This window comes from Calonectris borealis, chromosome 20 (assembly GCF_964195595.1).
Source record: "Calonectris borealis chromosome 20, bCalBor7.hap1.2, whole genome shotgun sequence".
NCBI lineage: Eukaryota > Metazoa > Chordata > Aves > Procellariiformes > Procellariidae > Calonectris > Calonectris borealis.
Window position 1 is genome coordinate 3,995,939 of NC_134331.1, and position 26,585 is coordinate 4,022,523.

General features: G+C 38.8%; 1 protein-coding gene across 7 annotated transcripts in view; it reads right to left on the minus strand.

Moving 5' to 3' along the window:
• Window positions 1–5,061: 5,061 nt before the first annotated feature.
• HELZ (helicase with zinc finger) overlaps window positions 5,062–26,585 on the minus strand; it is a 95,113-nt gene continuing 73,589 nt past the window's right edge. For 6 of the 7 annotated variants that reach the window (XM_075169455.1, XM_075169450.1, XM_075169451.1 and 3 more), the window contains 10 exons: window positions 24,616–24,820; window positions 21,431–21,482; window positions 20,393–20,586; window positions 17,749–17,959; window positions 17,180–17,256; window positions 16,414–16,981; window positions 15,799–16,039; window positions 14,174–14,687; window positions 11,011–11,263; window positions 5,062–7,815 (listed from right to left, as the gene is read on the minus strand). In XM_075169455.1, coding sequence (XP_075025556.1) covers window positions 7,484–7,815; window positions 11,011–11,263; window positions 14,174–14,687; window positions 15,799–16,039; window positions 16,414–16,981; window positions 17,180–17,256; window positions 17,749–17,959; window positions 20,393–20,586; window positions 21,431–21,482; window positions 24,616–24,820 — 2,647 coding nt within the window. In that variant the 3' untranslated portion in view covers window positions 5,062–7,483. The remainder of the gene's footprint in view (window positions 7,816–11,010; window positions 11,264–14,173; window positions 14,688–15,798; window positions 16,040–16,413; window positions 16,982–17,179; window positions 17,257–17,748; window positions 17,960–20,392; window positions 20,587–21,430; window positions 21,483–24,615; window positions 24,821–26,585) is intronic. The other variant, XM_075169454.1, reaches the window with a different exon arrangement.

Here is a 26,585-nt window from a genome sequence, read left to right on the forward strand (position 1 = left end):
GTCCTGTGGTCCGGGGAAGCCCTTTGCCCACACCTTTTCTGAAGCACCACCCCTCTCTTGCAATGCTGCTTCCGTGACAAAGTAATTTCTAGGTGGCTTCTTATCCCGAGGGGCCAACTTGTTGCCCAGCCAAGGAGCGGCTCACTCCCCTTCGCGACAGTCACGAGCGAGAACGTACATATTTGAGATAAACAGACCCTGGAAGGGCTCACCCAGCCCGTGCGTGCTCCCGCTTGCGTCAGGGCTGACCCACTTCGTCCAAGCCGCAGTGAGGGCAATGGAGAGATTCCCAGCTGGGGTTTGGCCTGGATCCAGAGGTTTTGCAGCCTCTCTGTGCTCACTTTACTCACGGGGCAGAGAAAACACACAGCTCACGGCAGCGAGACCCTACACCCGCAGACAGCACCTCAGGCAGCTGAGCTGGACGCCTCCTGAAGCTCTTGAACTCGCTGAGCTTTAGTGTCTGTCTGCTGCAAGCTGGTCTCTGCGAGGCTGAGAAGCGTGTGGATGACTTCATTTTCTTTTTCCAGATATTAGGAAATGCTGATGAGGGACCCATCCATTAAATTGGTCGTTGGTATTCACAGTGGGAAAGGCTCTGCTCTTACAGCAGGTTTGTTCTGCCATATCCAAATCTCTCTGCCAGGGAGCCAATAACGAGTTTTGAGAGAGTTAATAAAAGTAAAAGAAGAATATAACGGGGGGGCAGCTGTCATGAGTTTGAGTTTTCATTCTCTCAGCTGAGCAAACAGCAGGGAACAGCCACCAAAACTTCAGGAACATAGCATGAAAACGTGAAAGAAACGTCCTCGCCGGCAGGGAGTCGTCGGAGCAAAACGGGGATGGGAACCCGGCTGCTACACAAGCAACAGGAGCACACGGGGTTTGGGAGGTGGCCTAAGAACCGAGTGGGAAACCAGGGAAAGGAAGAGGCAAATTAATTCACAGAACAAGTAACTACCACCAGCCACCATGACATCCCAAACGTTGGTCCTGCCACTACCAGACCCACGGACACCTTTGGTCATGGGTCCCCCGGGCACGTGCCATTTGTCACTCCGTAAATCAACACCCCTGCCCGTCCCCTCCTCAGGGCACCCACACCGAGGTGCCCGGGACATCGCACGGGACGCGGTATTGTGAGATTTCGGTTGCTGAAGTCTGCCCAGCACACCGCAAAACCCAAGTGTTAAATCACAGAGTCAACGCAACAGAAGACGTGAAGTTTTTTGTTTATGGAAGACTAAGACTTGCTGTTAGGCACCAGGCGCGGAGAGAATCTGCTTCCCTTCTTTTTAAACGCTGTGTTGTGTGAATTTAATGTGCAGAAAAGGTGCCAGACTAACAACCCTGAAGAACAGAATTGCCTGTTTAGCAAGCAGCTAGCGAGCTCTCAGAACAGCCTTTATCTGCAAAGCGGTACCGCAGCCGGGCCGGGGAGGGGGAGCTCGCCCCGAGCTCGCAGGTCACCCAGGTTTATAGCACACCGGGGCTCAGAAATGGGTGCGTGCAACAAGGGAAAAGGACGTTCAGAAACGTCGGTACAAAAGCCTACTTTTCCCTTAGCCCATGCCTGAAAAGTGCCAGCACATGCACGACACTCGGGTGTTTGACCAGCCCGACGTGGTTTATAAAGGCACGGGTGCACGTACTTACCCCTTTTTTTCACTGATCCCTTTCCACTCTGTCGCTTCCTTGTGGCCATCACCTCTTTTTTCTCCTTACTTGGACAGTTGTGGAAATGACTTCCAGAAGGTCCGAAAGATCTGAGAATTTTTGCCTCCCCCTGCCCCCCATATGATCCTTGGCCCCGCTGCAGGAGGACGTTTTCTCTCCTGGGCTTGAGGAACATACCCAACAGAAGAGGCCACCAACGTCCAGAGATGGCTGTTTGCCACGCTACAACCTGCCAGCCCCAGGGAGGGCCTTGGGATTAACACCGAGCCCTTGGGCTGGATCCAGTGCGCTCCAGTTGGACATTTGCATGCCAGGAACCTGAGCAATGGGCAGAAACTGTTTATAGCATAAACCTCATTTTAAACTTCACTTAAAATAAGCTTCTGCTTTCCGTGGTGGGACAGTGCCCCTTTGAATGTTATATTGTTTTTATAACTTACATACTGGAGTATTAGCCTGCTCTGTACCACAAATTACACCCATAGCAACAGGCATCTACTCAAATTATTTCCATTATCACCATAGGGCAAGAAAAGAGCGTCACGTCTTTGTTTTGACTGAAGTAGAGGATGAGATTGTTCTTGCTTTGTCATCCTTGATCGATGTTCTGGCTCCAGCGAAGCTATTGAACATAAATTCAAGCCATACAGACATCACATATGCGCTCTGCATCTAGACACACAGCAAGCCGCTCTTCTGCTTTCTGCAAAGAAATGCAGAGAAGGGAATAAACTCTCATTCCTGGCCTACTTTTTTTTTTTTAACAGCAGCAGCACAAGCCTGTTTCGGCAGGGCTGCACCCCAGGGCTCTGGTTCAGTTTTGCGCCCACTGCCACCGGTGTCACTGAGGACACGGCGATGGCTCTGCAGCAGGTCTCGTGAAAGCATCTGCCCTTCAGGAGGGAGCCAGTCTTACAGAAAATGGACTGACATCATCTTCTAACTAGTCTCGGATAATTCAGATCACAGAGCGTTTTCTGTAATTTATCAGAAGCATCTATTAATCCTTAACGAGGTAAAAACTTTTCAACATTTCTGAACTAAAGCTAAAGTTGCCAAAACCCCCACACCGAACGGACATTTCCACCACATTTGCTGTAAATCCTTTTACTTTACTTGAATGAAAGAAAAGAACTTAGAATGATTCAATCCTTGTTCCCTGACACAACCAACAAAAAGATACTGGTGCAAGTATTGCTGTACCGACAGAAATAGCCCATATTTCATGTCAAGGAATACAACGTGCAAATTTTTTATAGGCACCGTAGATCATCACCATCCATTTTGACAAGTTCATTGTCTGCAGTTTTTCTAGGAAAACTAGGAACTTAAAAAACTAACAAAACTAATTAAATTAGTTGAACGATGATACAGGGAGAGCAGGAGCATCGTGGGCTTATTGCTCTGGAAATGCGCGGATTCTGATATGCTTGAGTTCATTCTAAGAAGAAAATTTAGAGTGGTCAAACACACTGCTCTCAGTGCTACTTGGAGTAGAGATATTATATACATAGCAAAAGAATTGCTTATAAAGCATGATCTCTGCAAAAAAAAAAAAGCTGAACTTGACAAATCTGGGAACAAAACATTAATTAATCAAAGTAGGGAATAGTACTCACAGGGTTTGTAAAGTCAACGGAAGCATTCACATATTGCTGGGGGTCAGCACTGCCATAGCCCTACAATTAAGTAAAACAGTACCAACTATACGAGATGAGAAATTTCAGGAGAAAATACGGATGCAAGGGCTTTGGTTCTAACTAGCCAGCTTTTACGCGTAACAGCTATTTACCAGTTGTATTGTGGGAACGCTCAAGGCTGCCATTTGAAGAGCAGCTAAACATTGTAAAGGGTGAAGATTTCTGTAGCAGAAGGGAGAGGGGCATCGTCCCTCTGACATGCTCTTGGTCACCAGGAGCCTGACACTGAACGCACCCCCAGGTGGATCCACCGCACTTACGTGTCCTACGCAGAAGGGAGACGGGCACGTAACAGAGGAGCCTACGGCAGCCCGAGAACTAACGAAGCCAGAGAGGGCCGCACCACCAAAGCTCTGCCCGAGACCCTGGCAGCAGCGGAGCTCTTTTCAGATGACGACTGCAGGCAGCAAAGGCAGGAGCAAACCAGGCAAGCTGTGGGCAAGCCCGCACCGTAACAACGTCCACCCAGGACACCAAAGGAAAGTACTGTACCGTCAAAAGATGCAAACGTTATTTCATAATCCATCTCCAAGTTACCCCTGTGCTCAGAGAAGCGAGCAGCATCTCCTCCGGTTTCTTTTTCTGACTTAGTAAGGCCAGGCTTAAAGCTTGCAGTTCCATCAGAATTCAGTCTTCGAATATACACAGGGAAACCTACCAGCTGCATTCAGTAAGTAGCTTTTTGAAGGGTAGAAGCTCTATTTGAAATGTAAAAAAAAGTTTAATTTTTTAGAGTTCAAATAACTTTAAAATCTTTCTCTTGATTCTTTATTAATCCTTAACACCACACTGACAACCTCCCATGAGACATCCAGATTTTTCTCACGAAAAACCGGACTTAAAGAGAGTAAAACCAGAATTTACTTTTGATATTAAATACAAGCTGTCTAAATTTAGATCAGGATGACCTTGTCATTTAAATTTTCCACAGACAACAATGGGCATTTATACCTGGACAAAGAGCATGGGATTTGGCACTAATTGTACTTTTAAGTGTGACATTTTAGCTACAAGAAAGTCAAGGAGCCAAACGCTCAGTTGGTGTATATGCCCAAGCCTCCACTCATTTCCTCTGAGTTGAGACAATTTACACAAACCAAGAATCTAAACTCATAATTTTGAATTTTCACTGTAATCGCAACAGCTCCATATTTTTACAGTGCAGCCTGAGCCAGTGCCCACTGGAGCCATCTGTAAGACTTAATTTAATTTTAATAAGAGTTCGACTGAAGTCCTAGAAGAGTTTACAATACAGTTTTGGGTTTTTTTAAACAGCTGTGACTTCAATAAACATCGGACGATTTGTTCTAAAAACAAAAGATCCCACTCAGGGATATAAACATGACATATAATGGCTAGACAAGACATTTCAAAATAAATAATCTTCTGGAAAAAAATTAACTGTAAGAAATGCAACTGATTCATGCTAAACAATTCCAAAGCTGATAGTCAGAAGATCTCTACCACACCATCCTCAAACTCCTGGGTGAGAGCTCTTACGAAAATTTAGAACCAAAACCAGCAGAGATTTTCATAAATTTATAGAATTGAAATTGTAAGTCAGAGAGAAAACACTCCTTTATCCATAATATTTTCAGTGTAGATAAAATGGCAGTGTAAAACAGAATAAAATGTGGCGAGATGCGACCATCTCCCCCTTAACTAATTGACAGATAGCAGTAAATTAACAAGTGATGTTTATTAGTTTAATATTCAAATATGGTGAACAGAATCAAAAGACTGCTCCATATAAATGAGTGATTTTGAAACCCCTGAAATTACAATGCCGACTCGGCGAAGTGAAGTGCATTTGAACCCTACCTCTCCTCTGTCATAGTCTTGCACATCTCATCAAGAACTCTTCACAGACTATAACGTTCAGGCACACAGATTTTTCTTTTCTCAGAGCAGTGCCAGGTGCTCTGTTGAGGAGAACTGGCACAGCTCCACTGAAATAAAAAGACTGAGGCTAACTTACACGGAGCACATGCCCGGCCCTTGCAAATGAATCGCCCATGGACCTATTTCTGCAGCCGTCAGCTCGACAAAAACCCATTTAACAGTAGTTTTGCTTGATTCAAGGTTGCAGAGTTTGGCCTCTAGTCATTTTTGGGTCCTCTTGATTTGATGCCATATGCTGAAGTGCTAAGTATAGCTTGGCAGGGGCTTTCCCCTCCCCCAGCATCTTTTGTTTGGTATAGACATTAGGAAATAAATTAACGAGTTATGCGTGCTTTTCTTTACAGCAAAAAGAAGGAAAAAGTTTTTCAGATAAGCTTCTGAATCATGAACCAGCAAAGATTTATAATAAAAAATTTATATGCAAACCTCTGCAGTGTACTGAGTTTAAATCAACCCCATTATATAAAGACCCTTGCCTTAAAACATGAAGTCAAATGCAAAAAAACCTGATTGTAACCAGAGCAAAAATCTGATTGAATACAGCAGCAGCCACTGCTCATTAGTAAGGTGTCCCATGGACAGCTGTAAAAATCTGAAATCACCCCCACACAGCTCTAAAATTTTAATTCTTGTATGTAATAAGTGGAGGAATACTGTAACTACACCCAGCTCAGTCCCTGTAAAATATTTCCCAGATTTAAAGTTATTTCAAGTGTAAAAGGAGGACTACTTATCTGGAGAAACTATACAAACACCCCTCTCTATCTCCCCAGCTGCAAAAGTATGAACAGTGTGCAAGACCAGAAATCTTTATGGACAAAGTTTATCTTCTGAGTTTTCATTCACACTTTTTTCTTTAATTTTTAAATATCCCATAATTCATTTTTTTTCAGTTTGTATTCCTAAAAGGCCAGGTTTGTGGAGAACTTAGCAGAACTCATATAGATAAATAACCTGGTAACCATTCTTATCCCCAAAAGATTTAGATTAATTTGGATACAGCTTTGACAAACATTAAATCTCTTCTTTAATGATGTTCCTCAAACAAAACAGTTAGCAAAATATCTGAATTTCCTTGTATAATGTCACATTTTAATGTAAACATCAAATAATGTACCAAAAGTTTTACCGGAAAAAAAAAAAAATTAAAGCGGCACAATTTTTTATACCACTGGAGAAGGGGGGAGGAAAAAGCCAGATTACAAACATTTACACATGCATAGTGGAAAAAAAATTAAACAAACAAACAAAAAAGTATTTTACTAAATTCACGCATTTTTTTTTAAAATAGTTATTAAATCTACTAAGCACCAACATACCTAAAAATTTATTTTCAGCTTCATGATTCATTTAAAAAACCTATCAAATTAACTTTTCAAACAAGCTTATATTACTAGCTTGTCCAAAAATAAAATGTAGAGTTTTTTTGTTTTTTATTGGTTTTTTTTTGTTTTTTGTTTTTTTTTTTATTGTTTATTTTAAAGTATACCAATACTTTTTATCTGAATGTTTCCAAACAATGGCATAGGTGTCTGCAAAGAATGCCTTTACTTTACCCTACAGTGGATGGAAAATACAATACCACATCATACAGAATCTAAAACTATAAAAGTCTGAGAATGCAGCATCCCTTCACAAAAAAGCTGATAAAACTGAAAGTATTTAGAAGATGCTGCACCTTTATTTTAAAAAAAAAAAAAAAATTAAATGAATTTAAGCAGAAATAACATACATTTTTACATTAACTGGCCATTTCTGGTACAGAAACCCAGCATAGTATGCTAATGTTATTGAATAAATGTAAATGCTACTTACAATCTTCTTAAATACAATTTAGACAAACTTTTTTTTTTACTTTTTTTCCTTTTTTCTTTTTTTTTTTTTTTCCCCTTTTTTAACGTTGTACAGGTAACCTCTCAGCTGCTAGTTTAATGCAACATATCATTAACATTACACAAATTAAAAAATAACGTGTGTGTGTTTTCCTACAGAAAAGCTTCCAAAAAACGACCCACATCAAAAAATGCAAAATAATGGAATATAATTAAAAAAATTAGTTGCAAGTCTAGCAGCAAAGCAATTAAGTGAGGATATATTTACTAATATAAACAAAGGGAATATTTGCAACTACAGGTGAAGCCCCAACTATCTTATATCTACTGACACAAATAAAAATTAAATTCTCTCTAAAAAAAATAATCTGATTATTTAAAATAGGAGTAAAAGCCATTGCTACCTGATGAACTACCTAGGCTAAGTTCCTGAAACAAAGACAAAGGGTCGCTATTCTTTTTTGTCTGCTCAGGAGGAGGTTTGGGCTTTGGCGGAGCCCGCAGAGCACTTGCGTAGGACATGACAGGCTTGCTCCCACCAGCGTTCTGCTGGCTGTTGCTGTTTGACTCGACGATCTGCTTGTTGGGCATGAGAGGTGGGAACTGGCCAAGATGTTGTAGCACGCTGTAGTTGAAGGAATTGGATAGCTGTATGTTTTCGGCCTTCAGGTGTTCCTCTGGGGGCCTGACCGTCTTCGGTGGAGCTGTGAAAGGAGTAACCAGAGTTTGTTTAAGCTCTGACTTCGGAAATCTATCTATGGTAACCCCAAAGCAAGGACAAGGGGTACTGAAACTACCTCTTCTGGTAACCCTCCCCACCACCACCACCAATTTTCTGTGTTTAGTCACTCTTGGTCCTAGGAAATTTCATAATTAAGTTATCTAGCTTCATTTCCAGCTATTGGATCTTGTATTATCCTTGTCAGCAATGCTGAGAAGACTGACGTTCTTAAACATATTCTCCACGTGCGTGTACCTACAGAGTTCGTAACACTGAACCTGCAATTCTGCACAGGTGGATTTAGCAGATGCACTGAAGGTAAGCTGCTTCAGAATGGGATATACTCTAATTTAAAGACTTTATCCACTGAGACAGCACAAAGACTATTTCATTCTTCTTGCTTTATAGCTTAATAGGCTAAAATTAAAATTTACAGCACCACATATAATTCATTTTCAAACAGCAATTCAGAGTCCTGAATGCCAACCAACTAATTATTGATATTTTAGTCTGAATGCATTCCTGCTAATTGATATGTTCTTGCTCCACATTTAAAACTCTCATGACTATCAGAAAAAATGGTGCTTTAAACCATAGGTATAAAACTGCTTTCAAGTGAATTTCCTGAATCCTAATGAGGTATCTTACTTTTGTCTGGAGAATTCTGCTGTCTTGCATAGCTAGAGAAACTCTACACTGAAATGCAGGTATACAGTCTATCTAAAATAGCCTAAGAGTTGGGCAACAGATATATTCTGTAATTAATTCGATCTTTAAATGTATATGTTATTTTTAAAGTGCACATACAAAAATGTACCATCAAATGAGTACAAAAGTAGAAAAACATAAGTATATAGTTAAGTTTCTCACTGGAAGGGTCACACATGGGCTTTTGTTTTTGTTAATGTACTCAAAAAAAAAACCCAACCCCACCAAAAAACCCAACCCAACCCGTAGAAGAATGAATATGGAAAGAACATAAGCAAAACAGTTTTGCTAGGGTTGCTACGATTCCAAAAAAATCCCAGAACATAAGCAAAAAACCTCCCAAAAATAACCATAGCACTCAAGAGAAGACAAGTAATGACAAGCAGGGCCAGAGGTGAAAGCTATGTGTGGTAGAGGTGTCTAACTGAATTAAAAATATGAAATAAACATATTGAATAAGAACTTAAATAAATAATTTTCTTTCTTTCAACAGAAAAAGCAATGCAAATCAAGCTCTCAAATTGCAGTTTTGGAAAGTGCGTGCACATAACAATACTGAGCAATTCACAGAAGCTCTCCTTGCACTCCATAAATCCACGTTGATACAACCAAATACTTGTGCCGCAGCCATTTCTGATGTACAGGAAATATAAGCCCTTGAACAGCCTGGTGTCATGATTGCTCACTCTCAGGCAATGAATACAGGCATATAGTTCATAGCATCTCATTCTCATGGATTTTTATTTCATGCATTAAAATCAATAGTAACCAGAAACAGTGAAGTTATTGGTCATTAACCCTTAGCACTATAAAACACATTTGGGTTTTAAATATGATCATCATAGCCAATGAGCTGCAAATGCAGAAAAACACAGCAGCCATAAAAATGGAGATTTGTTTGCATGAACTGTTAGATACAGGGCAATGATGGATATCTATTTTTTTACAAAACAGAAACCATGCTTAACTACAATAAAAAATATTTTCATAGCAGACGCAGATACTAGTCAAAACTTGCCCCTTTCGTTCAGGATTTATTATTTGAGAGTAAATGTATAGATATGGTACTTTTTACATACGCATATTTCCTCTGAGAATTTTACTCACAAACATGTTCTCAATCTTTACATTAAAGCAAGGAAATGTGGTATCAGCTGATCCCAGCATAATCTTGCTAGAGCTCCTGAGCTTCTATTAGATAACCACAGAGTCTAGAGAGCAACTTCAGCGATGGATGCCACTCTTGATGACACATAATATCATGCATTCAGCTCCTTGATTTTCAGTAAAAATATAGACAGACTGAAGGAGATGCCCTGAGCTTGAAGCTTTGAACTTAGCACAAGAGATAGTGCCATAAATATGTTTTTGTAAAATAACATTTTCGCACTTTGGAAATGAAAAGGTACATTAGGAACTTAACTCTTGAGCCCTGCCGCTGATATAAACAGCTTTTCTTCATTCAGTCTACACTGCGTGTTTCTACTTCACAATTACTATACTACGAAATTACAAGACGTTTTAGGTTTATAAAATTTGACCAAAAGCAATTAGATCTTTTAAGGGCAATAAAACCAGCTTATAAATATTTTTCACATTATTAAGTGTTTTTAATATTCACACTGGAAGATTGTTCATATTTTTATTAGTTTTTTTTTTTAATTACCATTGGAGATCCTTAAAGCAAAATCATGGAGAAGAAACTGTATTATACTGGTAATTTTGTTTTTCACAAACATTAAAAATATGGAGGACGGAAGAATAGCTGCGCAGCTCCAACTCTCTATTTGCAGCTTTTTTTACTCACTGAAAAGTTAATTTAGTTTTTCTGCTAAATCAATCAGCACTGCTACTACCACCAGGGAAGCCAGGTTCCAGTGATTCTTCCACGGTGAGAGTTTAAACTTCATTATTACTTTGATGAAGTACCAAAATTTACTAGGAAATACACTGAGATTGCTAATTCAGTTTTTATTGTTTCTCCCCCAGACTGTAATATCAACAAGAAATATCATTGATTGTGGAAACAAATAACCTATCTGGCAAATAAATCCCACCAGTTACCATAGCTCCTTTTAGCAAAAACTCAGTTACACTTGAAACCACTGTAAGAGAGTATGTCGGTTTACTAGAACTTTTGTGAGGAGACTAAGGAGCAGTATTGGGTTTTGTAGATGAAGAATACTCAACAGTATTCTTCTTAAGACATCAGCAATGTACTGGAATGTTAACAAGATAGCAAATGAAAATAGGATTACTCTAAGCAAACCTTTAACTACGAAAACAATGAATACTTCAAAAATCTTTGCTCAAATTAGTTTCAGGATTTGAAGAGATGGCAGAAAACATTTTGTGAAAAGAAAAAAATAACCCTAACCCTTTCAGTCAGACTTGTTCACTCCAGCCTAAATAGTCTACTTAAATGGAGCAGAGAGAGAAGCAGAGAAACAAAGATCGAGTCTGTACCTACCTAACAACTCCCTGGGTGGAACTGCTCTGTTGGCTCCGTTGCATGGAATGTTTGGGTATGGGGCAGATGGGGAGGAGTTTACCCACAACTCAGGTGATGAATAGTTGAAAGATGACTGGTTACTGTGGTCCTGAAGCTCTTTACATTGACCAAGACTGTCTTGAGGAGTGCTTAATTCTTCAGAACAAGCCTGGACTGAACTAGAGGAAATTCTTCTTTGGTACAACGGCCTGCCTGGTCCTCTTGGTTCATACTGCAAACAAAAAACAAAACAAAAAAAGGCCTTTTGCTCCTTTTATTTAACTGCATGTATCGAATACTATTTTTTCATCCCATTTTTTTCCCTGCAATGCCTTATGGGGAAAAAAAAAAGAAAAAAAAGTCCTTTTCATTTAGAAAAAAAAAATCTAATACATTTCAAGCTATCTTTTGTATATCGCAGTCACTGATAATGTATTTTAATCACACAAAACAGACACAGAATTTTAAAGGAAGTGCAAAGAGCGTCAACTGAGATTCCTTAATTCTTATCAACCTTTACATCTTACACGCCTACGTGGGACATGTATCACATAGTGAGGAGGAAGATACCCAGTATTTACAAAGGAAGCAAAGGAAGCACAGAAAGATACAAAAGCAAGAGAAAATGTTCAATTACAATGTAGAGAGGAAAAAAATGGCTTTTAGTTTCCAAAGGACAAATGAGTGACTTGTATACCAGGATTTGGGGAAGCATGATACATTTGTATACTGGATTTTGTGTATGTACACACAAAACAAATGTTCTGGAGAAGCGTGTGCCCTCAGGAGAAATAATGCAGAGAATTTTGTCTGAAACCACAGGAATTACTTGCTTCCATAAACCCTGTAGATCATGTAGATGAAAATGGCAGGAGCTCCATTAATTAACCTGGTGGCTTCAAGAGTTCAGATTTAAGGACCCTCTAAACTTTCTCAAGATTCAAAGCAAGCCTGTTGTATTACAGTTTGTTTTAAAAAAATAAACACAGTATTTGCTTCCCTCTGCACTGTATTGACTAACGAGCACAAATAACAGAAGTCACAGAAGTAAATGTATACTTGGTAAAGGCAAAAAGTAAACATCCTAATGAAATGACATAAAAAATTAGCTAAATAAACATCAAATAACTTGCTTGTAATGCCCCAATATTGTTATTATATCACCCACAAAAAACAGACGGGGAAAAAAGAGTGCATGAAAGAAAACTGTAGTATCTCATTATAGCTGCCACACTATTATGTTATATCAAGGGAACAGCACTTAAGATATCCTGTCACTCTACTCTCTTGAGGATATTCTTTAGCAACAAAAAGATAAAATTCAGAAGTTACTGCCTGAATCACACCCAAAAAGTATACTTTTTATTGACTTTAACCGGCTATTTTGGTAAGCAATCAGGAAGTTATCAAAGTTCAGGACACTTGCATGTACAGGACCAGACAGAATAATTTAAGTATTCCCTTTGATACGCAGTTCAAATCTGGTTTGACTAAACACGTGCAAAAGCTTTCAAGTATCAAGTCAATGAACAGTTTTATAAATAGTGATTGAGAAAAGTTTAGTAAGGATACCAAAAGTCATGACATCTCCCCTGACACCTGCCTTATATGAGGGATCTCTGTTACAAATACACCTAAAACTGCATTTTGATTTCTTTGTATATTCAGTCTTACCTACCAGTTGAACTAGCAGTCCTGGAAACTTTACATGCAAGTCTCTGTCTTTTAACACTTTTATTGCATTTGGCATTTCTGTCACATATTTTGAAAGAAGAAGAAATAAGAACTAAAATGAATTTGCACTAATTACATAAAGGCTCACTCTATTTGTCTTCAGATAGCAGGAGCTGTCACAAACTCTGTAGGAATATTTATTAGTTTATTACTGCTGAAGAGCCATTCTTCCTACGTCCCGCTGTACTGACAGCATTAACTGTTGTCACAAAGTATTAGATTTTATACAAGGTGGTATGGCTTAATGGACCAAGACATAGAATTTTTAAATGCCTATAAAACCAAACCTTACTACAGCTCTAGCTGGGCCTGAGGACTCCATTAATCTCTCTGGATCTGTGCAAGACAGAAATTTGTAAAATGCACTGGAATTCAATTTTAGTTATTTTGCTCAGGCACATAAACTAAGTATTTTCTATTTTCAGAAGTTGAAAGACAATTAAATATGTATTATGTGGGACAGCGATGAGTATGGATACCCCCACAGCTTCTGTAAAAACCTTGACAGAAATGCATCACAGAACAAGCCACTTAACTTTATGTACAAATACTGGATTACATGCAGTCAGTGCAAGATTATCTGAGAATATTAATTCCGACATTCCTGGAATACAACCTGGCTCCAGCATACTCCATGTCTGCATGTCATACACTCCTTAGCACTCCAGATTCCAACAGGGATTAAAAACTGCTGTTCAAAATGTGACCTGTCCTAGTTGTATGTGCTTGCATAGTCTGCATCCCATAACACACCCCCTTAGAGTCCAGAACAAAAAAAGAGCAAGAGGGATAGAGCCAGCTCTGGTGTGGCAGGGTTTGTGCTGGACCCAGATTCACGCAGCACAGCTGGCTGCACTGATCTCTGCACTGATTTCCAACACTCTGAGCCCCCAAAATATATGGGATGGCTTTACACAGAATTAGCTCAGGCCAGGTGGGATTTATTAAATCAGGTTTTGTACCATGCTAAAACAACTGTACTGCTCTGGTCTCAAGTTCGCATGAAAAGTTACTCAACCATATTCACAGTTTAATACTGAACCAACTGGCTGGCTGATTCAAGCTGACTTTCCAGAGAGTCATTTCATAAGTTTGCACCCAGGGTGTGGTTAATTCGCACTCCAGATAAATGACATGCAGATAATAGAGCAATGATTGCAAGAAAACTGTGAGTAACATTCAAAAAGCCAAGACCTCCCGTTTAGTAGAGAAAATGTTATACCTGCAGTGATGAGAACCACAAATACGCACAGGGTGAACAGAGAAGCCATAGAGAAAATTTTTACCTCACAGAAATTCCCTGTGTGAGCTTTTAATATGTGAGGTATTTTGCATTCATGACCACTTCAGAATATAATTTTGATGTTAAAATGACACGACAATTGCATACGCAGACAAAAATGCCTACCTCTTCTAAGCTGTGGAGCGAAGAAGCAGATACTGCTCGAGATGTGAGTGGATGAAATGGCTCCTGACCGACTGCATGCTGATGATTCTGTATTTGTATAAAAGGGTTTTGTTGCGACCTATGGGGCAATGGAGGTATACCATAATGAAAGCCCTGCCCCATAAGGTGATTCTGCTGTAGGTTAGCATAAGTCCACGATCCATCAGGTTGCAGGTATTTCAAGGGAGATGGGGTTATATGTTCAGATGGCATTGAGAAAGGGGAATTGTATATTTGGGGTAAATGCTGCTGAAATGCTGGGTTACTGGGTATTTCAATGTCTCTGTTGTTTTCAGTGAAGTTAGGAAAGTGACCACTGTGGTTAGAGTTGCAGGAAGGAGAAGGGAGTGCTGGTGGGCTTCTGGGCTGAACTTGTCTGTATTGCAACAGTCTTGACTGAGGGGGTGGCATTTCAGCTACGTCCCGACTTTCACTCTGATCACGGTGTGACAGTTCTCTGAGCAAATCCTGGAATCTGTATTGACAGAATAAACATATAAAGAAAAAGAAAAAATGTTTTGCTGAAAACCCACTCTTCCTGAGGTTGAGAAAACTCAAGAGCACAAACCACTGAATTTAAATATATTCACCTTTGCGTTTACTGACCCCAACTTCAAAGGATGTGACTGTGAGCAATCAGAAATTAGGCACAAGAGGATTAATTGGAAGAAATACCTACCTGAAACACCTCAGAATCAATTTTTTGTTATCTCTTAAGAGACAACTAAGGTAAGGATTTCCTGCTTTATCATACAAAGTAAAAAACTTCACATAGTTAAAGAAAATTTTAACCCCTTAAACGGGAAAAACCAAAACAATCATGGATTCCCCTCACTTGCACAATATACTTCCAAACTTCTTCAAAAGGTCAAGAATATTCAATTCAGCACTTCACAGAGTCAGATAAGAGAGCATTTAGAGGCTTTACCACGGCTATAACAAACCAGATGGAAAATAAAGCATAGTGGGAGATGACAGTAAACAGAGGCAATTTAAAAATCCAGCCTTTACAATATACATGATTAAAGCTGATGACCACTGGAACCATTTTTCTGTTTATGTTCAACAGCTTCCTTTCTTGCCCCCTAATGCTTCATCTCAAATATAAGCATTTTTTTTAATCTGCTTTAAAAGCAAAGGCTTTTTGAAAAGGAAGAAGAGTTTGGCTTTTATTGGGGAGCAGTGTTTGGGGAGGGGTTAGTTTGTTTCTTTGCAAGCACATAAATCTGGGACTGCTAATTCAATTTGAAGAATTTACAACTTAAACAGGCCTTAACTACACTCAGACACCTCTTTTATAAACACAAGGTTGTTACTCTCTATCCGTTCCTTATTGCATAAATACAGCACTAAAAAGCTCCACAAAAGTATTTCTTCCACTAGAGCTTTGCTACCCAATATACTAACAGAATAAAGCATAACACATAATAAAAGCATAGCTGTCGGTCAGCCTGCCAACTATTTTAACCTTCATAATAACAGCAGCGAAAAGCAATACCTTTAAATGTCTTGCACTTGATCACAGTGTTACATAGGTGCCCACTGCTCAATTTTATACAAGCTCTGATGACTCAGTAAACAAATACCTTGAATATGTTGCCTCTGTTTCATCTTCTGTATTACTGGCAAGTTTCCAGTTTGCCCTAACTTGCTGCTGTTGATGCAATCCAATTGGTTGCTGAGGAAGATGTGGTAGATGAGGATGGTGATGGTGTTGATATGGAATAGTGCCTTGACTGAGATAGGCATTATGTTCATTCCATTGCTGTAACCTGGCTTGTTGTTGCTGCCTTATTGTTTCCAAAGCTACATTTCCATGCATACGATCTATAAAAATAGTTTTAAAAAAAAAAAAAATTTATCTAATGCCCCTTTTTAAAGATCTTTATGTCAGAAAAAAAGAATACTTTTTATACATTATAAAATTCCAGGGCCTATTATATACTAACTGCATTGCAGTGTATAACCTGGTTATTTAAATCCTATGGAAAATCATATAAACATGAATCTTCTAATAAAGTGCTGAATATTCAAACATGCCTCAAGCAGCAAATTATGCTCAATGACATTACTTATGGAAACTAACCCAACAATGACCCAGTTCAGAGCAATATGCCTGAAAAGGTAAATACCTCCTTCATTTTCACTTCAACGTAGTTATAATTGCACACTCTGAATTTAAATAAAGGAAAGTCACCTACCTAAAGTGTCCCCTAAGGGCATTCCCGATGGATTCTCTTCAATAAAGTTGTTCAAGTGGGTTGGCAGAACAGGGTTGTGCTGTGCAACAGGCCTCAAAGGATTACTGACTTCTTGTAACATAGGTGGGGGGTGTTGTTCTGAAATCACAGCATCTACAGCAGGAGAATGTGGTCGGTGGGGAATTGGATTATTAAAAAAAGATTGGCTGGGACCTGCCTGGTAAGCAGGGGAAAGCTGCGAAGGTTGCGGAGGCTGCTGATTCAAATGATTATGCTGCTGAACTACCTGGCTTTGCTGGGGTGGCATTTGGTTTTGTTGTTCAGGCAAATGATTTTGTTGTTGACTTAAAAGGTTTTGCTGCTGTTGCAGAGGATATGGCTGCCTTGGTATCTGTGACACGTGCTGGAAGTGGCGATTGGGAACTGCATACTGTGAGTGGGGTGGGGTGAGATGTAGATTCAGCTGCCTGGGGTTAAGATTATCTTTGCGATGAAATTTAGCATTAGGATAACCAACACTGGAACGTGACTCTGGGCTTCTATTCTGAGAATTTGCTTCTATGTCAACCTAGAAAAAGACAATGAAAAAACGTTGAAAATTCACTTTAAGAAAAACAAACAAAAACCATGTCACTAATGAATAAATTCATTAAAAGAGAGAATATTTAAAAAAAAAACAAAAACAAAAACAAAACACAAAAAAAAAACAACAACAAAAAAACAAACAAACAAAAAAAAACCCCAAACCCAAACAAGACAAACCCACCTGCTTGGATTCCATGGGTTTCTTCTCAGGTGTTCGAATTTTACAGATTTCAGGTCCAGCAGTGTTTTCACTTTTACCTAAAAACATTTAAGAAATTAGTAAATTAGTTTCAATGGAAAAATGATTATTTTGAGAGGTTTTTTCCCAGACAGAGGAAAATGTAGACTTATTAGTATCGCATTTACAGCATTATAGGTATTTAATATAATTTACCCAAATAACGTTTTTCCTTTAATCTCTGCACTTTGTTCATTAATCATCACTAAGTAGTTCTTGCAATTTAATTGCAAGTACCATCAGCAGTAGTTACCACTGGACAGAGACAGACCAATTATACCCTCAACAAACACACACCCAAACTTTGATTACTTCCTCCTCTGAATCTCACAATATCTTAGTTATTCTATTTGCAATGGCAAATCACAGGTTATTTCCCCAACTCTGTACACCCCTCGATTTCACTTAAAAGAGAGAAAGAAAGAAAAAAAAAATCCTTTTCACAATACCCTATTTAAAGTACAAACTCCCTCAGAACAAAACCAATTTGCAATGCAATTTCAATAACTAACCATTTCGACTTTGTTCATGTTGCTCCTTGTCTTGATGCTGAAGCTGCTGCTGTTGTCCTATGCTAACTGGTGAATGATGTCCCAGGCCGTAAGGTATAGGAGACCCACGCCCATGTGCCTGTAACAGGTTCATATTATATGCCATAGCTGCTTGATGAGTAATGATTCGAGGGTCAACTGCAAACCTACCCTGATACCCCGTCCATGGTACCTACATAATTTAAAGAAAGGAGGAAAAAAAAAAAAAAAAAAAGATGCAATCTGTTAAGGTAAATTAAAGAAAGTAAAGTCACAAGCATACTGATATTACAGCAGTAATAAGCAGCTTTCCATGCATGAGATGACCTGACACACTAACACGTAACTACAGGTGGTGCTGGAAAGGGAGAGCAATAAGGGCAGGCCTAACAGCGAGGGGCAAAGAGCAAAGATTTTGGAGGACTTCCCTGGGCAAAAAATTTTGTATCAAAACCCATTCCTGTTTCAGTGGTTTCAAAATTCAGAGAGAAAAGACTGATGGACAAATTGTATTTTAATAAACTTTATATTAATCTCTTCTCTAAATAAATAGAAGTGGGTGAAGTTCAAGAAAATAAAAAGCCCTTTCTCCTGGTAGTTAAAAGAGACATTAGGCTATGTCTCGGGGGGGGGGAAACGGAGAAGCCTCTAATCTGAGGAATTCTTTACAGTCCTTTTACCACCCAGTGTTGTAATCTTGTAACACGGAATGAGCAGGCATACCATACCTCTGCACCCACAAGACACTTAGTGAAGTTAACAGGACTATTGGTAGAATCAAGAGACTATCCACATGTTAAGAATGACAGGGCCACTCCAAAGTGTCTATGCTACATGACACATGTATTGCAGATCATCTTCCTAAACATGTGAAGTAAAATCCACCTCCTGAAAGCATGTAAAAAAGTCAGGAATTTTTATAACATTTTAGATTTTATTCCTAAAAGGAATGCAAAGGAAGACAGGCTCTGGATCAAATTAGTTCAATCTCGCCCAGTAAGGAATTTATTAAAAGGAGGGAAATGTATAAATAAGAGGAGAGTGCAGGGAAAGTAATCATCAACACTCAGGCTGACAAAGCATCCTTTACTGATGACAGAAGACAACCTCCTCAAGTTTTTACCTTGGATACGGAAACTGCCTTAAACAAAGCAAAGAGACCATTTTATCTTACATGAGCATAAACACATTTTACTTCAGTCTCTACTTGGTTTAAGTGTAACAGCTTTCATGCAATTCTTTTTTTAAATTAGTATTTGCCCTTGAAATGTGCACTTTGAACTTAGCTGTAGGCTACTACTGCATCTGTACAATCTCAAATCATCTCCAACAAGCTTCTTTTCAAAAGCCGTCTCATTAGTACCTCAGTCTTCCCACTTAATTATTTTTAAAAAATCCATCCTCAGGGAAGGTGAGCTCAAAATACTTATTTTAATACTTATATATACTTATATTTCTTTTGATTGCAAATACATAAAAATATATTAACCTTGGAACAATAAGACAGAACTTTTTAAATAATCTTGGTTTGATATTAACGTAATGTGAGCAAGCATGACAAAGATACAGCTGCTGGCCTTCTCATTGCATTTAAATTTGTTCATCAAATGCAGATTTCCAGTAAGCTAGGAAAAAGGAAAATTCCTTGACCTAGCAAAGAAAACCAATCTATAGCTGCCAACTGATCCAAGACATACAACTGAAACTAGAGTTTCCATAGCAAGTCCCCTATAGAGCATCCATAACCTAAAGTACAATAGAGGACTTACATAATTACTAAAACCCAAATGAACTGTATGCAATGTTTAGCATTACGAATGGAGTTAAACACACTGCATGTGTGGGTTCCAAGTCCTTCATGTCTTCAGGAGTTGTGTACAACACATACATGTTACTCCACAACATCGCTTCTGCAGCCTTTGTTCTTTCCTCCCCACTCTCCTCCTGGAATATGTGACTGTGGAGGTTAAAAATAAAGCAGAGACTGCTTCTTTAATTTGTGTAAGTTTTGGTGAGATAGTTTTATTTGTAATGCAAAATTCCATGCATAGATGCTGCCTAAAAGACCTGATTAGCGATCTTCACTGTGTTCTCAAATGTCATTAAGGGAAAGGGTTGGAGAGGAAACGGGTTTGCTATGAGGTTCTGGAAGGGGAAAACATCCCATTATGCTTATTTTTCTTATCACTTCACTTCAGACACCTTGCACTGCAGACATCGAATGCTAGTAATTTAAACTGTATGAAGCCAATAAAGAGAAACAAGCTCTGTCTGAATCGCCTGTGTCTCTCCAATGATTAAGAACTGGACTAGGCAATTAATTCAGATGCAGGTATCTCTCGTCAGATGAGACAGATCCCATTGGTGTGCCTACACCTAGAGCTGAGAAAATACACCAGATTACATAAACATGAAATTGCTTTTAGGCTGCCTGAAGTTATTTGTGGGAGCAATATTTTTAAGTCCTCATTTTCTGTGGTCCTCTGCACAGCCACTCCTAGAGCCAGCTAAGCCCACATATTTGAAGTGCTGAAAAAGCTTGCAAAATATTCACCAACTGATTTTGCCATTCATTTTTGTACATACAATAATTGAGGGAGGAAAAAAACAGAAAATGAATTCTTACAGGCAAAGGCACAGACATGACCATATTTCCTCCATAGACAGCAGGTACATATAGAATACTTGTCCCAGTGTGTGGATCTATCCTTTGAACAGGACTTGGAGATTTCCCCAGATTGGGGTGAGGTCCCAGAGGAGGAGGGGGAGGAGTATATGCTCGGATAGGATTTCCGATTAGAACAGAAGGATTGGGCTGAACTGAAAAGAAAGGGGAAAAAAAAAAAGATATATACATACAAAAAAAGAAGATATATATACACAAAAAGAATATGAAGACTATCTATTTCTTTCTTTTTTCATCTTAATAGCATCTATCTTTATAAAGCATATGTGCAACCCTCTAACAGCAAAGGTCTGATACACCAAGAGAAAGCATTGATCAGATCCTGTATTCCATTTCAAAAATGTGAAGAGGCAGAAAATACAAAGCTGTGATATAGAGAAACAGGTAGCTGCTAACTGTATTAAGGAAAGAATGTCCCAAACCAATTAAATATGCTGACAGTCAGAGTAGCTGTTAAACTCTGCATCAAAAACTAGAATCATGCTCCTTTCTTTAGCAGGGAAGACAAGCTTTAAATTAATGCTTTTTCAAATTAATAACAAAATTATGAAGCTGTTGCATGCTATCTTGCAAAAGTATGATCAGTAATATCTGGATATGTGACAGCACCACCTCAGTTAAAAGTACATCATAAAACAGTGCATGCAATATAATGTCCTAACTCTCACAGTGTGAATACACTGGTACAGTATTTCACATGATGAATTTCAAACACAGCTGTTTTTAAGAGGCCAACAACAATGCTGTGTTAAGGCTCTAAAGTCAGTGTGCACAACACCTATAAAGGGATAGCCTCAGAAATACCTAATGTCCACTTAACAGTCTATAATCTGTTTCCCAAATGCACCCAAGAAGTAAATGGCTTTCAAATAGAGAACAGACCAGATACTCTATTTATGTCAAATTACTATCACCTTCACTGAAGCCAAATCAGTGTGAGCTCAGAGGAATTCCTTCAGTAACAGCAGAGATACTTACCAATTCCATCAGGTGGGAAATGGTCATTCTGGTTATGATGATGGACCTTGCCCTTTAAAGGGAAAACCAATAATAGTAATGCTTTGCATTCTTAGTAAACCAAAGCTTTTTATTTCAAGTGAACATTATAATTAAATACAAAATAGAGTTTGAAAGAAGTTAGCCCAACATTTTATTCTTACACATTCAACTGTCCAGTTCCATCACGTGACTATGAATTCACGAAGTTGGACATTAAATATCAGTACATTAAATACCAGTAATTCAATTAACCAGTGGGTCATTACCAGTCCCCCTGGGGATACTCTCTCCCAGGCCTGTTTTGAGATGCAAGGAGAGTTACAGCAAGCTACAGCAAGTTACAGCAATGGTTTCCTTGCTCACCATTTTATTTCCCGCCGTCTCACTTCTTTTAGGAGCAGCACCCAGTACTAACGCAACCCTCAGTATTCCTCTTCCATGGCAGCTCTTAGTGGAAGCATGATCCATTTTCTTCTCTAGGTTTCAACTCAAGAACCTTGGAGACAAAGTGGCTGCCACCAGCTTTACTCAATTGCTCACCCAGCCTCATTAGACACTGCCTCCCTACCCCATCTCATGGATCTGCTCCTGGACTTTGGCCCTTTAGTGACCGCTCCCCCAAAAGAACAATATAGTCGAGGCAAGAACCAGAGCACTCTGGGGAAACTTTAACTGATGGCGATTGAGAGCACTGGAGCACAGATACACTCAGTTTCCTCTAAAAACTTGCTCCACCTTCAGAGTATAAAAATCCACATTACCTAAAGCACGTAGAGGAAACTCAGACCAAGATTTAGGTGACTTCAGGCAGTTGACAGCCTCATCACTCCTAGGATCCCCCTTTACTCAACAGACAGAAGAGAGTATTCTCCAGAGACTTAATCAGACCTGTGGTCCTCACTGACTATAAAATATCGAGGACAACGATGCATCCCGATTAAGTGCCTGAATCCAGGCCAAAAAGCAGGAGAAGAGGCAGTGAGCAGGAGGTAGGCAGAGTTGTAAAATTCAGAGCCTAATTTACTGTACACTAACTACCCTGCGGGAAGCTCCAAGTTCTGAAAACTTTCCGTTTCCACATCATCACCTTTAATAAAGGCTGTGCCTATCCAACTCTGCTGTTCCTTCCCCACTTCCACCGTCCCCCGCCAGGCCACACAGACGCAGGTGAAGGCAGATGCCCTCACAGACAGGGCTGCCACGAAGCACAGCAGCCCGCAGCCAGCCAGTTCCGTATTAGCTGTTTGCTTCTCAAAGGGACAGGACTGAAACTTTTTTCTTCTTTAAAAAATAAACAGCAAGCCCTTATACAAATCTAAGAGCAATTCTGCTGAATAAGAAGGTGCCGTTTTTACAAAATCACTTTTTACCGCACGTGAAAAGCCCTGAACCGCACGGATGTCCACAAACTCACCACAAAACACTATCACAGGCTGTTCTCATTTTTTTGCTACAAAATACACCAGCACTAGGTTTTTAATCTTTCCCTTTTAATGTTAAATATTGTACTTCGGAGGTCTAAAATAAGCAAAGCTAACCATCTACTTTTAAAACTTGAGCAAAGGGAAACGTATCACTTATCACAGCCATTTTCTCTGTGTGTTTCTGTGTGCTACCTGCTCACTTCTGTTACCGCACACACTAGCTGTCAATTGTATTCAGAGGGAAGAGATTATATTATAAGTGGTTAAAACACTTCAGATCTTAAGCTGAAAATACAGTGCTGGCAGTCTGAAAGTGTCTCTTCTGATTTCTACAGCACAAGTGCTTAGTTTACTAACAAAATGGAAGAAAAATAAACAGAACAGTCTATTCACAAGACTCACTTCCCCCAACCCCCTGCTTTTTTTTTTAATGTACTATACCTGCATTTTCAAATACTTTTTTTTCATTTTAGGAAACAAAAAATATTAATAGTGATGTTCTATTATTAAAGAAAATGCATTCAAGGCTGAAGCCCTCATGAAAAATGAGAGTGCAGCAATGACTTTTTAAAGACAATAATTTTTTAATTTACAGTTTTCTCTAAGCCTAGTGGTTTGACGCATGACTAGATGCTTTAGAAATCTGGTGTTTGTTTCAGAAAGTAATGCAGCTTGATGAAGAAACCAAATGTTCTCACTTACAAACTCTCTTTTGGAAAGCACTGCCAAAGGGAAGGCTTTCCTTTTTGTACCGTTAAAGTTCAAAAACCTGTCATAAAAATTTCATTTAAATGATACAGCCTGCAACAAAAATGCAAAGCTATGGAAAATACATATGTTTCTTCCTTCTTGTACAACAGAATTCATCACAAAGCTGACAACCTGCATTCTAGTTGGAGCTCTAAACACAATTTAATTAAATTATAACTCAAATGATTTTGAAATAAACTACAAAGAACTATTAAAATACAATTAATTACTGATATATCACCTCCCAAAAAAACTCCAAAATTCAGCGTTATTCTTTATTATCCTAAGGAAGCTATATATTTTCAACACTTCTTTACCTGCTTTTATAAAAAAAACTGATAAAAATCACCACTGAGTGGTAATTTCATCTCTCTGCCCTCTGCTAATGAAATCTGGCCTTCTGAAGGACATTATCAGTGAGCTAATCTAGGCGATATACTGTTTTACAACATATTTTTAATTAAATCGAACGATTATCTTACATAAGTCTCTGAATTTTAAATGTGATAGCCAAATCACTTTGGGCTATTATTTTCTTGTTTCCTTATACTCCCTGTCACCGTCTTATCGACCTGTTGTTTCTCAGGGTACAGTCAGAGCAGAAGCCGCTTGGGATAGGGATTGCCTCTTGTTCAGAGGGTTTAATTTGGCTTATCTAAATACTGAGCCCAAGATCCACGGTTGAAGTTCGTCAGGGTCATTGTAACACAGTCAATGAACATGCCAGAGTGACCCAAAGTATATATTTTAGTAAGGAAACAAGGCTTGGACAACCCCAAGCTATATTGCTAAATACTGCATTATAATACAAGTCTAGAGCTTTCACGTGAAAATGCTGAGGATCCCTCTGGAATTTGCATTCATATCTGATTGCACTGATGCCAGTTTAAAACAACAGCTTGTTCCATAAACCTTTTATATCATTTATCAAAAGGCATTTCAACATTCACTTCCACTTACTGACAAAATTCATCATCAGTAAAACTTTACCTTTGGTGGTGACTGCTGTTGTTTGGTGGTATTTGCTGAATGTTGATGCCGAAGAGCTCGAGGGATAAACTCAGGAGCCAGTGGGTTCAACACATAAGTTTTCTTTAACTCCAAAGCTTCCAACTGAGCTTTGATCTGTTCGAATGTGATACCGTGGAGACTTTCATTCTCATGACATAGGGCAATAAACCTTTCCCAAAATTTCCTATGGAAACAATTTTTAGAAACAATAAAAAGGAGTAAGACTCGATGGCTGTTGTTAAAATTAAAACAGATTTAACATAACTGTGTGGCATTTTTATTTTTCCTGTATGCTCATTTTACACACCAAGCCATCCATCCTGCAACCTGATCCATGCATCTGAACCCCACAGCATAATGCAAAGCTCCCCAGTCATTTAAAATGGACATTTAAAATGGGTCTGCCCACGCATATCAGATCACAGCACCGGGTGTATATCACATTTAATAGTAATGTCATGGACTGGTCTAACTTGGATTTCTTTCCTAGAAGGCCAAACACAGCGAACACAATGCTTAAAATTCTGGAAAGCATGCGATTTATGGAATTTATTAAAGCTCAAAGAGTCACAGGGTTTATATAGATTCTCAATCCCAGAAGATGCCAAAAAGATTCTATGAATTTAGGCAGATCATTCAATTCCAGTGTCACAAAGACCAAAGTTGAGATATACCCTCAAAACTACTCTTGTGAAACACTTCCAAGTCACGTGAAGATTAACATGTCAGGAGTATCTAAAGGGCCTTTGAGATCCTCTGGTGGAAAAACAAATAAAACCATAAATTTCATTGCGTGTCAGATATTTCTATAACATATAGAAGAAATTTCAAGCCAGAAAAACAACCATCAGATGACACATGACTTTCTCTATGAAAATTCTGTATCCAACTCCTTGGAGGCTGGAGGTGTTATTTAAACCATGTAATAAAAGAACATTCCTACATGTCTTCTGTTTTCTCATGACATGTCTTTCTATTGCTTATAAAAAAAGTCTTTACATTTTTAACATCCACAGCAGGATCTATAAAAAAATTTTATACTTATGATGATTTTTTTTTTTAACCTCAAAGGAACTTTTTGGGTGAAGTTACTTAAGCTTAGAAGATATTTAAATAAGATCTGAAAATGTCACTTTAAAAAAAAACTGATTGAGCTGTTCTCTTTCAAAAAAATGAAGCGTAATGAAAGTTATTGAAAAAGAGGATTAAAAAGACAATGATCTTGAAGGTGAGCTTGACTACAACTCATTCTAGTTCACCCTTCAGTAATAAGGTCTGGCCTATAAGAAAGCACTGTTATTTCAGTGTTGTCTCCCCAAAACCTGTAAAATGAGAGATTGCTGCACACTAATTTTAACAGCATTGTCACATCTTACTGAGTAGCTGCCCTTTGTGGAAAAGAATAAATGTCTTTCTTGCAAGAATACTGTAATGTTACTGATGTATTTAAGAATTCAAAATAGTTTTCCCTAAAAGCCCATCTTCTGTTGTGATTTTATACAGGCAAGAAATGCTCTTTTAAAGTTCAGGATGCAAGATGCCCTTTTTCTGCATTTAGATGCAAGGCAAATAAATATATCTTGCAAGGTTTTAAGTGAGGATTAAAACCCAGAATGAAATACTTCACTGGGATGCTTTTATGATGGAACTCCCTCTGATTAATCAATTCAGTCACCAAACCTACTGCCAAGTACCACAAAAATCCACTGAGACCCATCCACTTTTGCTTAAAATGCCCCAAGCAGTCCCTCTACACACGGAACACTTGTACTGGGGTGTAAGAACAGAGAATAAAATACTGCTGTCTCTGTCTTACAGTGTGCTCTACAGTTTAAAGGGAGTGTCTGCCAAAACAGCCCTGTCTAGTCCGATTGTAACACACAGAAATGTAATGATTACCCTGGGCATACTTCACAGAGCGCTCTGCAACTATCATTACAGAGTCTTGA